The sequence below is a fragment of the Rhipicephalus sanguineus genome, chromosome 9 (assembly GCF_013339695.2).
Source record: "Rhipicephalus sanguineus isolate Rsan-2018 chromosome 9, BIME_Rsan_1.4, whole genome shotgun sequence".
NCBI lineage: Eukaryota > Metazoa > Arthropoda > Arachnida > Ixodida > Ixodidae > Rhipicephalus > Rhipicephalus sanguineus.
The window spans coordinates 72,870,997-72,890,298 of record NC_051184.2 but is presented as its reverse complement, the minus strand read 5'-3'; the positions used below and the strand labels follow the sequence as shown (position 1 = coordinate 72,890,298).

Here is a 19,302-nt window from a genome sequence, read left to right as displayed (position 1 = left end):
GCCTTCTTACAACATTACGCCGCGTGCCTTCGGAGATGCATGTGTGCTATCAATGATCATGACGATTGTGATTGCAGTTTCGTCTGCTGTGGCTGTGGCTGTGGCAAATGGTAGTTACATATTGACTCTGTGTGCGTTGGCCACATACATGGCCTTCAGAACTGCATCGTTGCTGTCTGTGATTGTGATGACCATTCAGTCAGTCACGTTGATTATGGATCAGATATTGTGTACTGTAGTTGCGACAAGCAGTATAATATTAATTCCATGCACATTGGCTTTTGGAGCTTGGTGGTCGCCATTGATAGCGACTGTAGGGGCTCTCAGTAAATGGAAATCTCTTATTAAACGGGACTGCTGTTTAAATGGAACAACTGCTTCTAATGTGATTGGTTTCATACTTGAATTCTGCACCCCGTGTTCATCTCTCTGTAAACGGAACTCCTGTTAAACGGAATGCATTTTCCTGGTCCCATCAGGTTCCACTTAACGAGAGTCTACTGTATTGTCTACAATGGTTGCAGCAAGCAGTCGTTTCATTTTGACTCAACGTCTGTTGGCTGTCAGCATACAGTAAAACCTCGTTAATTCGAAGGCCTCGGGACCGAGAAAAATATCCCAATTAAAGCGGGATTCCCAATTATCCGAAACAACGCGAAATCAAAGAAATCAGCCAGAAAACGTGATGTACGGAAGTCACAACTTTATTGTGGCAAGTCAGCCTACTTGAAGAAAAATTCCTCCATGCGTGACTGACGCGTTCGGTAGTTCCCAGCACTGAAAGTCATATTTTCCAGCCTGTCAATGAGGCGCAGCATCTCAGCCTCGCCGCCGTTGCACTCGACGAAGCTGCGCACAACACTCAAGGCATCGATGACATCCGCCAAAGGGGGTGCTCGGGAGGGCTCGTCATTGCTGTCAACATTGGAGGCCGAATCGGTCAATCTCGCAGCTATCTCGCTGTCGATGTCGGCGTAACACGTCTGCACTGTGCACTCGACATTTGCGTACTCGGAGAATCCGATAGGAGTGCACTCCTCGTCCGCGTGCAAAGCCTCATATCGAGCGCAGAGAGTCTCCCCTTCTTCATCAAACGGGCAAGTGACAGCGGTGACAGCAAACTCAGCGGAGGTTGCCTCTTCTTTCACAAAACCGGCGTGCTCAAAACACCGTCGAATAACGGTGGCCTCCACCTGCCTCCATGCGTGAACAATGAGGCAAGTACCACCGAGGAGGTCAATGTTATACTCCTTTCCGTTGTCATAGCAAAGGAGCATTCGCTTCAACAGATTGTAGCGATATATTTTCCTGGTATGGTGTATGACGCCCTGGTCCATCGGCTGCGATAGCGACGTCGTGTTCGGGGGTAGAAAGACCAGCCTGATTGCCCGCAGGTTCTGAATGTCGCCGTGAGCTGGGCAATTATCGACGACGAACAAAACGCTGTGCCCTGCGGCCGCAAACTTGCGGTCAAGGTGCCGCACGTATTCTTCAAAGAGTGCAGCCATCATCCAAGCTTTCTTGTTGTTTTTATAGATCAGGTCATCCTTGGATCGCAGTCGTGCATTTTTGAAACAACGAGGCTTTTCTGTCTTCCCAATAACAAGCAGTGGCAGCTTGTGCTCACCGCACATGCTTGCACCAAACAAAACAGTGATTCTATCTTTGTTCTGTTTCCGCCCCTTAATGTCTGCCTCCTTCAAAGCGAACGTCTTCGTAGGCAACATTTTGTAGAACAACGCAGCTTCATCAAGGTTGTAAACATCTGCTGCTTCGTACTTGGCGAGTAGTGGAGCCAAGGTGTGCTGCTTCCAGCCGTCGACAACAGACTGATCCGCGCTGCCACTCTCGCCACAAACAGTCACGAATGTCAGGTTGTTGCGCTCCTTAAATCGGCAAAACCATCCATTGCTGTTAAACTCAGAATGTCCAAGTTGCAGCGCCAGCTGGTTGGCCTTCTCACGCAATATGGTCCCATTCACAGGAAGGTGTGCTGCGTTGGCTTTCTGCAGCCAGTCGATCAGAGCTGCTTCAACGTCGGCGTACGTAGGCGGGTGTACTCGTGTACGCTTTGACGAGTGCGTCTTGCTGTAAGCATCGAGAATTTTCTCCTTATTCTTGATGATGTTGCGCAGCGTTGACAGAGGCACGTGGTGCTTTTCGGCGAGAGCCGTTTTCGACGCCGTCGACTTGCTGGCCTCTTCAATTAAGCACACCTTTTCGTGCAGGGACAAGCTCTTGTACTTCGACATCTTCCTTCCAAGCACACCTCAATCAACTAATTCACAGGGAAGACACTCAAGCGGAGACAGGAGACAAATGGAGCAGTCGCACCGAATCGCACAATGCTCGCCAGCCGACATCCAAATGGCACAAAGACTCCACAAAACATTCACTTCGCTAGAGTGGCTAACATCGCTGTTGAGATGATGATGATCATGATCGCAACCGCACGCATCGCCGCCTGGCAATTGCTAAAACATGGCGTCTACGACGTATTTCCGGTAAAAAAAAACATGGCCTTCGAGATCCGTACATCAAAAAAAAAAAAATGCATGTTTTAGTTACAGCCTCCGAGATTCGCAACACCCTTTGCATATCTTGGAAGTCGCGGCCAAGTGTGCCAATTAACCGGGAAGTCGCAGACTGGCCGCACCAATTATCCGGTTAAATTTACATGTAAAAATTTGGGACCGCGCAAATAATACAAATTATCCGGGATTCCCAATTAACCGAGTACAAATTATCGAGGTTTTACTGTACTTTCAAAGCTGCGTGGTTGCTATGATTGCGTCGATAGCAACTGCAGTTTTGACCGCAGAGGTTTTACCAAGCAGTATCGCTTTGACTCGAAGTGCATTGGCTGTGTGCATACATTCATAGGCTACGTGCATACCTTCCATGCTTGCGGGTAGTGACGAGCGAGAATTATACTTTTGTAGTGACTCACTTCAACGTGTGCACAATGTCACATGTCCCACAGTCGAAAAAATGAAGAGCAATTCTGTCATTAACTACAAGTGCCTCACACCCACTGACTACATCCTGATAGATACAATTATCTATTGCAGACCACCTCAACGAACAAAAATTAATCAACATGCGCAAGTTGCATTAGAAAGCACATCTTCAGTGAATACACAGGTCTTACGACGCAGCCGCACTGCAAAGTAAATCATGAGCATTCGCAAAGTTGTTGGGTTGCCATGAAATTTTGGGGCAATTCGAGCAAGCGGGCCCTTCCATAACTCATATGCAAAAACTTCAATGATGTGAAAATACCATTATGAAGATTATTCATTGTTAAGACATTTTGTGAATTATTTTCTATGAGCAGGTGATGTGAAATCAGAATTTTTCTTTGTTACGGTGGCAATACTAAAGCAGCGTTTGACTGTGTCAGGGGAACCGTTCAAGGCACACACGTAAGGGATTAAAGAGACATACCTGCGGCGGAAGAGCAAAGCATTGGTTCAGGCTGTTTGGTAATACCTACTTCATTTCTTTAGCGCAGAGTCTACAATGACTGCACACACACAGTGTCTTCATGCATATTGCTATCATTCATTCCATGCTAGATAACTAGGTTCGAAACAGTGCACACCTCCAACCAATTTCATTTTTATCAAAACCTATTCATACGCACCAGTGGAATGAGGCATAACTGACTATATGTGTGTTCACGCATGTTTCAGTGTGTCACTGAAATATGAATTTGAATACCTTGCCACATTATTTAGGAAATTTTATGCATGTGCTCAGAACATGACATGATATAGAACACGCTTCACTGCCTCGTTTTCTTTCAACTAATGCATACAGGTTGCAAGTCACTGCTCTTGCAGACTCTGAGTGCCATCCTGAACACTTTCAAATTCCGCCACACTGCCGAATTCTGTAATGGAAAATTTTCAGCCAATAAGAGAGGCCGTAATGGCCCTGCATGCCATTCAGAGCGACAACATGGCAGAATTCAAGTGTCCAGAGTAGCACCCTCTGTCCTTCCCTTACTAACTAGTAAGGAACAACAATCAAATCACTATGGTTTGTTTGTTTCTCAGACTATGACAAAAAAAAATGTAGGCAGCTTGTAGTAGTGGTGCAAGGCTGGACTAACACTGGAGCTTGTGGTCAACCTAGATTATTAGCAAGGTCTTAATGAGCATGATGTTATTTGCAATGCATTAATTAGTGTGGTGTTAATTAGCACAATCTTAATTAGCGGTGTTTTATTGTGGCGTTAATTATCAATGTCTTAATTATATGGTCCTGATTATTGTTTTAACTAGCAAGGTCTCAATTAGCATGGCCTTAATTAGCAAGGTCCTCTCTGTTCCTTTTTCTTCCTCTCTGTCTACTTCTTTCTCTCTGTTTCTGTCCTTTCTCTTCTGTCTATGTGTTCTGTGCATCTTTTGTTTTCTTCAGAAGGCACATGCATTGCGCCTACATTGCGCATCCATCGAGTCAACGTCAATGGGTGTGCTGGCCACAGGCCATATTATCTGCCAAATTACTAGGCGATACAAAAGAATGCGCTATAACTACCTTCATTTCTTGAATGCATGTCGCCAAGAGCAAACTATCTTTATTTCTAGCCAATCCTAACATGAAGAGGACGAATAGAGAGCGCGCCGGTCGAGTTATCATGCTGCATGCACTAGACTAGGCACCGCTTAGTTTTCTGGTCACGTGAAACGTCAGAACGAAAAGCTTAGCTCAGCTGTTAAAAACCAAACCTGGGAGTCGGCTATGCGGATGCAATGCACAGCCGTATAACAAAAAAAAAAAAAAATATGCGAGGCATTAACTGTTGGCACCTGCGGACGATGGCACCAGAGGTGCGTCCGGGTACGGAGGCAGCGCTGGGATGCGCGGGGGCGCCACGGGGATGCTGCCGCCCCGATGGCGACGGTGGCGCCCCCTGCGGTGGGGCGCAGGTGGCCGCCGAGGGGCACACCCGGGAGGGCGGCCGGGGTGTCGTTCGAGGGAGCTCCACTCACTGTCTGAGTCCGATTCCGCACCTACTGCTGCCACCATCACCACCAACACGAAGCACCAAGATAGAGGAAGAGGAAGGAGAGAGAGAGAGAGATGAGATGAAGAGAAAGAGAGAGAGAAAGACACAGTGAGGTGAGGACAGACCACAGACCAAGCCTTGTAAGCCCCTGCTAGTTACTGGTACACTGAAGTGCTCCCACAGAAGTGGAATCAATATTGGGAGAGTTTGCTATCAGGTTACTAACTTGTATGGTACTTGTTACAGTACTTGGAATGTTTAGAATGAAGACACTGCCAACTGATGGGACTAGAAGAAGCAGCAGAATGGCAGCCACCAAGAACAATGCCCTAAAAGCGTTAATTTGATGAATTCGCACATCTACAGAAGCTTGGCGAAGGATTGCACCAAAGAGAAAAGCTTGCACTGCTGGTGAAGTTCACAGGCTTAAGGGGAGACGCGGGTCCTTTTTTTATTTCTTTTATTATCTGGGTGAACTGAACGAAATTTAACAAACCTATCCCATTTTTTCTGCAGATTCAAAATCTGTAATTAGATTTTTGGTAGCTGCATTAGTACAAAAGATGTGCAATCTCTAAAAGCATATTTCTTACGGGAATTTTTGGCAACTTTGCTTTGTCAAACACAGAAACAAAATATGTGGCAAAGCTGCCAGAGAGCTGGTTTAGCCGGTGATGCTAATCCGATTGTCTTCAACAAACTTTGAATGCAAAATAAATAGACGTAAATGTGAGTGAAATTTTTTTGCTGCGTACTATTTCTGGTAATCGAGAATTATAATTTGGTGAACAACATTATAAGCAAATAAATAGCATCACCGGCCAGACCAGCTTCCTGGCAATCTTGCCACATACTTTGCTTTTGTGTTTGACAAAGCAAAGTTGCCAAAAATCCCCGTAAGAAATATGCTTAAATATGTGTTAGAAATTGCATATCTTTCGTTCTAATGCAGCTATTAAAAAACTACTTAGAGATTTTGAATCTGCAGAAAAAGCTGAATAAGTGTATTAAATTTCATGCCATTCACCCAACTTTTAAAAAACCATTTTTTAAGACCCACGTCTCCCCTTAACACCCGTAGGATTTTTTATGGTTGTTTCGCCACAAGCAGCAAATAGAGAGGACTCGCATAAATATGATAACCATGTGCTGCAGTCAGGTGACATCAGTTTTTGGCCGCATTTAATTAACCTACAGACTATTTTATGAGTTTCGGGGCCACCATATTAGGCTGTAGCCTTGCAATTTTCGGCTTTAATATCTAAATGAACAGTGCTACGGTAGACGCACATGCATGATAATGGTTGGGTTGGCGCGTTCAACATTTCATGACCTAATAATTAAGTTATGTTGCGATATACAAAAGTAAGAAAACATTAGTTTAACAAGGTGGCAGTGCCCTTGTGCCTTATGTAAAATCATCTACGAGAAGCAAAACTATGAAGCCAGTAGCCAATGCTATTCTTGCACGGTGAGTATTCGAGCGAGTGAGAGTGGGTGGGCTTTAGGAAGTTGTAGCAGAGTGGCTCGGTACATGTGTTCATTAAAAGCCAGCTTTGTGTAAAGCAGCTTCTACAAGACAGCAGGGGGAACACAAACCCCGCACAAGAAACATATTTTAAGAAAAATAAAGAGAGCAAGAAGTCATGTAGACAGGAACGTCAACACCATACACCACAACATGTGCAATACAGGCACACAAACACCCACCACATTCAGGGGCAACGTTATACGTATGCGCCAACAACCATGCTTCACATCTCGTGCACACTCACACACAAACACCCAGAAGACGAGAGAGAGAGAAAATAGACAACAGACTTTGTGAAGTTGATGGGGGCAGCATTAACTTCTCGTTAAACATCGCTATCCCACAACAAATAAAAAAAAGAAAGCAAACAAACAAACAAAACATTGAAATGTTTTATTACACGAGCAGCCTCGAAAAACTGCACTTGTTGTTGCACTCAAGAAAGGCTTCGCTTTCAATTCTGCGTCGACAGCTCCGCTCGATGCAGCACGACGTCCCACATGCCACGGCAAAATGGCGGTTACCGGCAGTGGGCGGGGTTTATAGCCAGCGACTTCTAGGGCTTAGTTGGCACTGAAATATTCTTTTACAGTCCATTTTTCTTACATGTATAGCCACAGTAGACCCTTTACTTCCATTTTTTTTCACCTGAAACTGCAAATTCTAGGGTGACCATGTCATGCCTCTTAAAGCTGAACATTTTTACGGAATCGCCTGTCTGGTTGGGTCAATTAACACAGAATTTAAAAAGGCTCAAACACCAGAGCTTCACAACCCCAGAGCACGGGGTGAACTGGTACCCCAACTCTTGTCCCAGGCAGAAGTTCACTGACCTTTGTCGTGCTCTCGGCTGGCATGTCGACGTGCCAGAGAGCGCACGCGGTGTTTGCCCTCCGGCAGCAAGAGAGCCGCTCGTTCCACGCCGCCACCGTACACCGCCTCCTGCACGTTCACACGACACCGTCCTTAAACACCGAGGGTGTCAGACGTCTCAAGGCAACCCATGGAATATGCCACGGCAGAGAGGCAAGGATTACATTTTTGACTATATGAGGTGTTCTTACAGGTTAAATGCAATGCAACGTTGGGTCATGCAGAAAGCCTAGTTTTACAAACATAGCACGAAAACACAGCAATCTTTCTGCAATGTTTCATGCTTTTACGAGTTGATGTGCAATAAAGACTAACGAAACGCCCAAAGATACTACCGAGCTGGCATTGTTTCATTTTGCAGTTTACACGCGACTACGAAAGTGTGGCTTCCTGGCAAGACCTCTGATATTGGACGTTGCTCGCAGCTTCCCACGGCATGACGGTAAAATGTAGGTCATAGCCACCAGGCAGAAGTGCCTACACTAGCACATCACTGGCAGCCTAGGTGCCACAGGCTGCTAAAGATCAAGTTAGGCAGCCTAACAGTTTTGATAGGATAGCTTCAATGCTAACACTTCTCACTTGCGACCAATGCAGCCGAAGTGAAAATTCATCACAGCTGGCTTACGAAACTGACACTTAAAGAAAAGAGAGCAATGGCATCTGATGACTGTGCGTTTTGAATGTCACCTTTAAATTAATGTCACCTTTAACTCCACTAATTTGAACTTAACTTAAATGTCACCTTTAAGTGAATGTTACCTTGAACTCCACAAGCTTGGACATAACTTAAATGTCACCTTTAAATTAATGTTACCTTTAACTCCACAAACTTGAACTTAACTTGAATGTCACCTTTAAACCACACTAAGCCTCCAAAGAATGATCCACACAACATAAGGCGACAACTAGATCACTGAGCCAAGGCGAGCGACCACCATCAAAGCGACAAAAAAGCCCGATCCACATACCTGCGGCGAAGGAGTGTCCTCATCTGGTAGTGCGAGCGGAGGCTTGTGGCCCGGCCCCGAGAGCTGCAGCCGGCTGATGGCCTCCGTCAGGTGGTCGAATTGCCGCAGGTTCAGTTTGCCCGGCTGTTGCTGGTGATGGCCCTGTTGGCGACACAGGAAAGGATCATATCGTGCTCGTAAAACACTTGCAGTGCACGTTAACAGCGTGTGGACTGGGACTGGTCAACACATTACTGAACTTGGGAGGAAACCATTAGAAAAAAAAAATACAGGATAAAGCGCCATGTTTGTCTCCTCTTGTCTTCTTTCTGCTTGTAGAGCACTGTTTCCTTCAATTTTGCGATTGTGCGTGTAATTCCATAGCTGGTATCAAGTAAATACAAAATGAAATTCTGAAAGTTTTACATGTTAAAACCAAGATATAATTAAGAGGCACGCTGTAGTGGGGAACTCCAGATTAATTCTGACCACCTCGGGTTCTTTAGCATGCACCCATGCATAAGTATAAGTCATCACAAGAACTGCATGACCCACAAGGTCATAAGGCGCCTGTGCTTTTGATAAGGGGCCCCCCTATCAACAGCACAGGTACCTCATGGCAGGAGACCAGACCTACATTTAAATGACCCACCTTTGGTTTGGGTTTGAGGGGCGGGGCTTGCTTGGAGCCCGTCCTCTGGTAGTACAGCTCTGGTGTTGGCCACTCGTCCCCCCGTCCCGCATAGGGAAACGGGTCTGCCCACACCCCGCCACCTGTCAGAAAGGTTGAGAGGGCTAGGATCAGCACCAGGATCATGAACTCCCTTTAAAGGCCGCACCACTCCTCACATCTAGAAGTATGCGTATGTACTTCAGCAAGATAACTTCGACTCGTCCTCATCACGATCAGCCCGTCTGCGTCCTCTCCAGAACCTTTAACGTACTCGACAACAGTTCCCTTCCTTGGCATCCCTTCTGTTACTCCATCATACCCCTACTCATCTTCTCAATGTATTATAAGTACTTCAACCAGTTCTTTCTTTTAACCTCTTATAAAATGTTAGCTACACCCATTTCCTCTATGATCCATACTACCTTCTTAATGTTGGAGCAATCAGTTTTCACAGTACAGCAGCTACAACCACCACGACGACGCCTACAATGTAAAGGAGTCGACAGTTTCACTACCATTGTCTTATTATTACAACCACGTGGCACTAAAACAAAGTACTTTTTCTCTACATGCACAGGCACGTAAGATTGGCTGGCTTGTCGCTGCTCAATGAAGTGACACTAACAACCATGAAGCAGGCAGCACGAGGGCCATTTTGAAGACAAAATTTTTCATGAAGTGTTTCTATGTACGCAGAGGTTCAAATTTGAAGGCTGTGGGTTCAGGCCCTACCGACGAAAGGGGTGGTTTTTCATCCACTTTAATTAATTCCAATTTACAACGTAATTAACAATTACAAACAACAATTAATGTCCCCTATGGTTTCTTTGGTGTAATTGTCTCTTCGTTTCATTTCGTTGTGTCTAACAAAGAAGCGAGCCCCTCAACCGATTCCCCTTATTTGGTTATTTCAATATGGTCACGGCACACCCACATTTGTGTGGCAAAAAAGAAAAGAAAAATGAACAGCCACATGTGCTTACTTTAACTGAAAGTTTATTGCAGGAAGTGCATATAATAAACTTGCAGTTGAAGTAAGCACTGTGGCTTGTCATTTATTTTTAATTTTTATTTGTATCTTTGTAGCAAATTCGCGCTACCCACCATTACAAATTCGTACCAACTAGCCTGGTCTACCCTGGAGTGCTTACTTGGGCCAGTTGGTACATGTCCATAGAAATCGAGAAAGCGCGAACCACAGGACAGACTGACTATGCACTAAAGGCCTCTGACCGAAGAATCTGGCACATCCTGTCCGTGTGTCCTTTTGACGGTGTCAAACCACCGAAATGCCGAAGAACTTCTGACGGTAGTGCTGAATTCTTCAGTGCAAAGGTACACACGCGTGATTTGCACGACGCAGTGACCAGGACGTTCATACACACAGCGGGGGCCTCTGCACTTAAATCCGTCTCTGTCACGTTGTCCAGTGGTTTGCGCTCTTTCTCAATTTCTATAGCCTTATCAAACTGAGTGTCTAAATGCAAGATTCATGTTTCCCTCGAGCAATTGCCACACAGTGTACAACAAAAGAGCCAGCAGCGAGAGCCACGACACAAAGCGCACGTCAACACGAACTGCGTCACCTGTGTCCAAGCCCAGGGACTCCTGGGATCCAGCCTCTGTGGCAGCATGCGCGCAAACAGGAAAGAGTAGGAGGGGAGGGGTAGGGCACACAGTCAGAAGAAAAGCCACAGAAGCACCAAAGCACACATGCCACCGGCCCCACTTTGGCAAGAAGCATAGCACGGCCAAGTCAAGAGGAGAACAGAAGGCCCCGATGGCCATGGCAAAGCGAAAGAGCGAGAGAGAGGTGGTGGCAAAGACGCCAGAGCAAAAAGACAGGTTGACGGCAAATACAGTACAGCCCCTCTAATACGTTTTTCATGGAACTGAAAGAAAAAAGAAACACCGTAGCCAGGAAACATATAACACGAACATGTGATTGACAGCGAGAAAAAGTGTTGCTGTAGTAAAACAGATGCACTGTACACAGCTCTACCTCAGAAAAGTTTGTCAGTTTAAAGGGGCCCTGCATCACTTTTTGAGCACGGTCAGAAAACGCCTGCCGATCAATAGTCGAGGCTCCCAAGAGCACGCGAGCCAAACGTTATAGTGCATCACGCGGCCTGGAATTTACAATTAATTCTCACACTCAGCCAAAAAACGCTCCCTCTTCTCTCTACAAATGATGCCATATACCCAAATTACTGAGCCATATACCCAAGTCCACAGCTATTGGCTAATTCGAGCATCGTGAGCTGCATTAGTTACCGTGGCTGCCGCGAGATGCCACCACGTTGTCACGCGCTCGCCCGCAATAACACTGAAAGTAAGCCGTGCGCTCGAAGGAAAAAAAAAGTGCTCAAGGCCATGACATGCGCTGATGAAGGGACGCCTTTTCTTGCCCCCTTGTCACCCCCTCCCTGAGTAGCTTTCAGTGCGCTCACTGGTACGAAAGAGAGAAAGCGCTTGGAGCACTCGACAAAATCCCCGTAACTCTGCTCGTACTTGGCATATTCTAAAAATTCTTGCGGCATTAATTCGTAAAGCGTCACGTGTGAGCAGTGAGACTATTCTATTATAACTCAGAACAGTGTTGCAGGGCCCCTTTACATGGGTATTGACTAATTTTCTAAGGTGATCTTACTCTGCCATGCAAATCTCCTGTATGCAGAGATGGCTCTGAGCAAGTGTGAAGCTCAGTAAATGCTGATATTTCATTTTGACATTAAAGTTGATTTTCGCATGGCACACCTAGTGACATCAACACTATCGCGTCAATTCTGGTGACTTCACCAAGTGACTTCATTTTTGAATTGTTAAAGAGTAACTTACTAATAATCGACAAATCATTTTTCTCTTTAGTGCCCCTATAATCGAACAGCAAGATAGAAACAAAAACATCGGTGTTGCTACCAGCATCTAGTGACAAATTATTTTTCTTAAAGGGCCCCTAAACCACCCAGCGGTCGAAATTTAGTTGAGGTGAGGAAGTTGTGCTCGAGTTTGCTACGAACACGTAGCCGTGAGAATTTTTCAAAACGGTGCCGAAGTAGCGGAGTTACACGCGTTTGATGATCGAAACGCGACGATCGCTTCTTTCCCTCTTTCCTACACTACCCTCTTCCATAACCGCTTTGCCCTCCTCGCTGAGTCAGCTGAGTGCCCCTCCTCATCTCGCGTGGCATACGTCACTGCTGACGCGCTGTTCGAGACAGCGTCTACTTCCGGTTGCCGCGACTCCGCAGGCTCCAACGCTCCAGCTCGCCAACTCTATGTGGTATCTGGGTGCACTGTTCGTTGACTAACTGCTGTTGCTGCCGTGCCGGCCCGTGCCCCTACGAATCGTGTCGGTTTGGACCCTGTGTTGCGCGCAGGCCTTCAAAGGATCGCCAACGTGATGGACCCGTACGGTGACACGCCGTGTCAGACCACCTAGGCTCGAGATGAGGAGCCGAGCTCGAGCTCACGGAGCTCATCAAACTGCAAGGTGTGGATGTGTAATTGCGCTAGCAACCTGGCGGTCGCGTTACGGGCCGCAGATGTCGATGCGCAAGCGGCAACACGACCAAGAACAGCAAGGTGCGCGCGAACAGCTGTTTGCAGAGTAACCGGAAGTCGTCGGTTGTCGTTCGGCCAATCACAAGCATCGAAAGTGATAACGTCATCGAGTTTCACTGGTGATGTCACACATATCAGTGGCGGGAATGGCGGGGACCGGAAAGGAGAAGGTAATGTTTTTTCGAAATTGTGGCGCGCCCGCGACATGTAGCGCTGCGGCGTGTGACATCGTTGATCGCGACGGCATTCTGCATGCGATGCACTTGTTTACTTGAAATGTTTGGGAAAATGTCGGAGGGGGTTTAGGGGCTGTTTAAAGCAGGATGCGCTGTGACGTTCCTCGGTTGCATGCACTTCTAGAACGCCTATGTTGCTGCAAAGTACTTTACGTCACAGCAGGTCAAAGTTTGCAGCAACCTAACGCAATGTTTGGCTCGTGCAACTTTTGCAGAAAACCGTGCCAAGCATTATATAGCATTACCACACGGACAACTTTAAAACATTATATATATATATATATATATATATATATATATATATATATATATATATATATTGCCACGCCCGCTTCTTCTTTTATTTTGATGTGTTCGAGTTTGACCAGCAAGGACGGTTATCAACGCTCGACGCTGGCCGCGAAGCAGTGTTCGAGAAGCTTCACGATTTTAGTAGATCGTTTTGTTAAGATTGCGCGCTGCACGCGAATGTTCCAGCTTTGTCGAGAGATAACGCCGCCACCAGCGATATTGCTGGAAAGTTCCATAGCGCCTGTATAGAAGCCAACGCGCTTGACCGCTTGTCAGTTGATCGACGGACGACGCCCTGTTCGCCGCTCTCATTCTCAGTTTCTCAGTTTCTCGGCCACAAGTTCGGCCAAATAAACAGTTTCATCTCGGACGTGCTGACTGTTGCCTTCGTTGACGTCACAACCACGTGACATCTGGTGGAGGTGCTGCTTCTTCCATGATCCGGACACCCCCGCGAAGCGCTGACCCAAGCCCAAGACGCGAGGAGGACGACGGCAAAGAAAACCCGGATCGTCGAGCAAGCCGCAGGCAACAAGGTCTACTGCCAGAGCACGGGCCTCTACCTGAAAAGACCCGGCAAACAAAGATCCTGACCTCGACCACAGCGACGATGACAGACGCTGTGCTGGCCGCACTGATCCTTCTCCGGACGCCCAAGGAGCCGCCAACCTTCCGCAGATCGTCGTTCGAAGACCCGGAAAGCTGGCTCGAAGCCTACGACCGAGTCGCCGTTTTAAAGGCTTGGACCAGCGAAGACAAGCTACGGCATGCCTATTTCGCTTTGGAAGACGCCGCTCGAACCTGGTTCGAGAACCAAGAGCGAAGCCTGACAACGTGGGACATTTTTCGCGACAGGTTCCTCACCACATTCACGAGCGTCGTCCGCAAAGAGAGGGCTGAGGCTCTGCTCGAGACCCGCGTGCAGATGCCGAACGAAAACGTGGCGCTCTTCACGGAAGAGATGATCAGGCTGTTCCGCCACGCAGACCCTACCATGCCCGAAGAGAAAAAATCGCAGCATATCCACGGAGTGAATGATGATGAGTGGGCGAAGCTGCGGAGGTTCATCGGTAAACCATGAATCTTCCGTGAATTCTGCCCACTACATCATCACCGACGTGAGATCGGGCGTGTTTATACTAAAGGTTCGATGAGAGTTATGACGACTTGCAGCTCACTTTAATTTTACATGTACACTGTGAATTTTCATTGTTTAGAAAACCATTGCTTTAGAAAACTTCTGGCGTCTTTCGTTAAGCAGCTGGCGTCTTTTCGTTTTGCTTTAGAAACATCTGGCGTTCTTTCGTTTTGCTTTTAGAAAACATCTGGCATCTTTCGTTGGTTTATTTCATCAATCAACGGCGTTTTGAACAAAATTTTTATTGTTTAATCACACACAGGAGAAATCTCACCAGGCAATACCTTGGAGGTAAACAATGGCTGCTAATGGGAATGAGAGACAGAAGAAGTCGGCTTTTAGCTAACACTTACACTTCTACTTCTACTAACGTTTCCTACTGGAACATGCCAATGGCTGCTAATGGGGAATGAGAGACAGAAGAATTCGGCTTTTAGTTAACGCGCACGCTGCAAATTTTTTATTGTTCAACAACGCACAGAAAAAATCTCCCACCGGCACCACCTTGGAGGTCAAGATCTGGTACTAGCGTTACGACTGGTTACGCATTACGACTACTACGACTACGAGGGACGAACGGGTGCCGCCTTAAGGAGCTTCGCCCCTAAAAAGTTCGCCTTCTCATGCGAGGAGTCAGGCAGGAGCTTTTCGCTGGGCTGATGTGGAACCCACCCAAGACCGTCGAAGAATTCCTTTCGGAGGCGACAACCATCGAGAAGACGCTCGATATGCGCACTAGGCAGTACAATCGCCGCGCATTCCAAGACAGCGCAGCAGTTCATGCCATCGGCTCCGACGACTTGCGCGAAACGATCCGAGCCATCGTGCGAGAGGAGCTGCGAAAGCTCGCACCTTTTGCACAGCCCGAAGTGACGTCAATTGCGGACGTTGTACGTGAGGAAATCCAACAGTCACTGGGTGTTCCTCAGCCGGCACCGTCGCAGCTGCAAGCAATGAGCTATCCTGCTGCAGCCCGACGCAATGCCACGCCCGCTTCTTCTTTTATTTTGATGTGTTCAAGTTTGACCAGCAAGGACGGTTATCAACACTCCGACGCTGACTGCCTGTCCCGCGCACCCGTCGACCCACCGCCGCAGGACAACATGGAGGATGACTGCTTCTTGGGAGCCATAAGTGCCGAAGACTTCGCCGAACGACAGCAAGCGGACCCAGAACTCAGGGGCCTTGTGGAATACCTGGAGGGCAGGACCACCGTTGTTCCCAAGGTATTCACGCGAGGACTGACGTCGTTTTTCTTGCGCAACGGTGTTCTCCTTAAGAAGAACTTCTCGCCGCTTCGAGCCGATTCCCTTCTCGTAGTGCCCTCGACATTGCAACCAGAGGTCCTCCAGGCTCTGCATGACGACCCGACGTCTGGACACATGGGTGTTTCTCGCACGCTCGCAAGAATACAGGAAAAGTACTACTGGCCGCGCCTTGTCGCCGACTTAACTCGCTACGTCAAGACCTGCCGGGACTGTCAGCGACGCAAGACACCGCCGACTAGGCCAGCCGGACTTCTGCAGCCTATCGAGCCACCTCGACGGCCGTTCCAGCTTACTGGAACGGCCGTCGATGGCCGTCGATGGACGATAGATGGACTTACTGGGGCCGTTCCCGACGTCCAATACCGGAAACAAATGGATCGTCGTAGCTACCGACTACCTCACCCGCTACGCCGAGACAAGGGCCCTACCCAGAGGCAGTGCTGCCGAGGTAGCGAAGTTCTTCGTTGAGAACATCCTCCTGCGTCATGGCGCCCCAGAGGTCCTCATCACCGACAGAGGTACGGCGTTTACTGCTGACCTAACTCAGGCAATACTTAGATACAGCCAAACAAGCCACCGCCGGACCACAGCGTACCACCCACAGACCAATGGCCTCACCGAGCGTCTAAACAAGACCATCGCCGACATGCTGGCCATGTATGTCGACGTCGAACACAAGACGTGGGATGCCATCCTTCCGTATGTGACCTTCGCATACAACACGGCCATGCAAGAAACGACGCAAATGACGCCGTACAAGCTGGTCTACGGAAGGAGCCCGGCGACGACGCTCGACGCAATGCTACCAACCGCCACCGACGAAGACGATCTCGACGTTGCCGCCTATTTGCAACGTGCCGAAGAAGCTCGACAGCTCGCCCGCCTGCGCATCAAGAACCAGCAGAGGGTCGACAGCCGTCACTATAATCTTCGACGACGGCACATGGAGTACCAACCCGGTGACCGTGTGTGGGTCTGGACGCCGATACGCCGACGTGGGCTCAGTGAAAAACTTCTCCGGCGATACTTCGGGCCATGCAAGGTGCTTCGACGTCACGGCGCTCTTGACTACGAGGTCGTCCCGGACGGCATTACGAACTCCCAGTGACGCCGCCCACGACCTGAAGCCGTCCATGTCGTGCGCCTTAAGCCGTTTTCTGCGCGTAAGTGAACCTGGGGACTCTACTTTTTCTTTTTGTAATTTATTTGTGTATGCACTTGTTTTTTTCCTTTCCATGTTCTGTTGCAAGCATCGGGACGATGCTTTTTCAGAGGGGGGCAATGCCACACCCGCTTCTTCTTTTATTTTGATGTGTTCGAGTTTGACCAGCAAGGACGGTTATCAACGCTCGACGCTGGCCGCGAAGCAGTGTTCGACAAGCTTCACGATTCTAGTAGATCGTTTTGTTAAGATTGCGCGCCGCACGCGAATGTTCCAGCTTTGTCGAGAGATAACGCCGCCACCAGCGATATTGCTGGAAAGTTCCATAGCGCCTGTATAAAAACCGACGCGCTTGACCGCTTGTCAGTTGATCGACGGACGACGCCCTGTTCGCCGCTATCATTCTCAGTTTCTCGGCCACAAGTTCAGCCAAATAAACAGTTTCATCTTGGACGTGCTGACTGTTGTCTTCGTCGACGTCACGACCACGTGACAATATTTTCTTGCACATAACCCACACTAAGAAATGGAAAAATGTGCTTAAAAAGTGGGGGTGCAGGTTTATAGGCACGGATTATATGCATTCTATTTTCCCCCCATTTTGTAGAGTTAAAGCTGCCGTGTGTCCCGCGCAGGCCTGGCAGTATCATTGTCGAATTAACCATGATATCATATGCAGCTGCATATGCAAGTCGCAGAATGTCAAAAAAAAAAAAAAAAAGGTGATATGTTTTATGGCGCAATGAGATGACAGTTCGCACAGACTTGCCAAATGTCCTCAAAGTGTAAAGAAGACACCAATACTCTAAGGACAGCTTGATTAGTACGTTACAATTATGAGTTAATGGCTTCATGAATATGGCACTAGTACTACAGGAAACGCTGGGCCCCTTTTCTAACTCATTTTTCTCACTCTTTCAGCTTGCATCTTCTGACACTATTCCAAGACAGCGAAGTCCGGTATGATCCGTTCGATGTAGTACTGGGCCCACTGGCTATGTTTTTAGATTGACAAGTTATGAAAGAATCTGAAATTGCTGCACTACAAGAGTAACACCCTAGTGGCATGAGTTTCTCTGAACGCAGCACAGGCAGTCCAAGAATGAGCCATAGAAATTTCTCTCAAAAATTACCAGACTGAAACCAGTTGCTACACTCTCCATAACAGCCGTGTGTGCAGTGGTTTAGGCAACACTGGAATGATGGGCGCAACGTGGATGTGGCCTGAACTTCGATTCTTCTGGCTTTGTGGAGTTTTGTGACTCTGGAATGCTTTCTGTTTTAAGAAAATATTGCGTTATAAGTGCAACTATTTGCGATGGTTCTGAAAGTACCGAAAGTCTTACAGTCTTACAGGTGGTGTCCAAACCCGTGCCTAAGTGACACCAGCCCCTAGCAAAAGTTAAAGGGGCCGGACCTGCAACACTTTTTCAGCATGGTCAGAAAACACTGCCGATCGGTAGTAGAGGCTCCTGAGAATGATAGCCAAACATTATAGCGCAGCAGGTGGCCCAGAATTTACAATTCTCAAAGTAAGCTAGAAATCATAATGTAACAATATCCGGGGTTTAACGTCCCAAAACCATGATATGATAATGAGGGACCCCGCAGTGGAGGGCTCCAGAAATTTCGGCCACCTGGGGTTCTTTAACGTGCGCCTAAACCTAAGTACACGGGCCTCAAACATTTTCGCCTCCATCGAAAATGCAGCCGCCGCTGCATGTAATTTCTAATGTCACACAAACTCTTGAAGCCATAGTACTGCCTAAAGCCACAAGTACAAAGATTAGACAGATTTATGTAGGAGTAGCTACTGTTGCAGTGCTGAGTTCACAACAACTACAGTGCCAAGGTTAGCATAAGTAATTTCGCAAGAAACTACAAAACGAGCCAACCGCTAGGCCTAACTCGTAGGAGCAAGCAAAGAGAGGGACAAAAGAAGAAGGCAAGAAGCAGCTGCCAAAAATGAGCAGTGAAAAAAGAAAAACTGTGAGATATCTGCGGTGGCAGACTTGGGGGGAAAAAAGATAGAAAGAGAGAAAGACCTGAAGAGATGGAGGGGCCCTTCTGAAGCCGGGCCGAGGCAGAAAAGTCCGGCGGGGCCGGTTCGGGGGGCGGAGGATACACCCCTTGCAGGAAGTCGCAGCTGGCTGCTCACGGGTGGCAGTGGGGAGGGGGGGGGGGAGACAGAGAGATGCAGGCTCAGGCTTGTCTCCGTGGCAACAACAACGCGTCACGGTGCAACACACACCCACAGAGCCATTCCGCATTGCATTACAGAAGCAACATTTGTAGCCGGAAAAACCACGACAGGCAGAAACGCCTGTCGTCCAGGAAGCAAAAGTGTTTGGAATCGAAAAGCAATTCCCTCCAGTGCTGCCACCTAACACTTTACCATGCAATGCCAGCCTGGGTACATCAGGTGCACGACCTTTCAGCGCCAAAGTGCAGTTTGCCCAAGCAGGAGTAGACCCTCGTAGCCATTTGCCAAATGGCGCTAGTGTAAAAACACAAATGTAAATATGTACTACAGTCAAATCCCGCTACAACGAAATTGACGGGACGCGCGAAAAAGTTCGTTGTCGCGGAATTTCGTTGC

The 19,302-nt window shown here is 47.8% G+C and overlaps 1 protein-coding gene across 1 annotated transcript in view; it reads right to left on the bottom strand.

The window, feature by feature from the left end:
• Window positions 1-9,188, bottom strand: part of LOC119405637 (rho GTPase-activating protein 190-like) — a 34,981-nt gene extending 25,793 nt beyond the window's left edge. The window contains exons 1-3 of the mRNA XM_037672472.1: window positions 9,024-9,188; window positions 8,393-8,533; window positions 7,382-7,490 (exon numbers count right to left, since the gene is read on the bottom strand). Of these exons, the coding sequence (XP_037528400.1) occupies window positions 7,382-7,490; window positions 8,393-8,533; window positions 9,024-9,188 (415 nt within the window). The remainder of the gene's footprint in view (window positions 1-7,381; window positions 7,491-8,392; window positions 8,534-9,023) is intronic.
• Window positions 9,189-19,302: the final 10,114 nt, after the last annotated feature.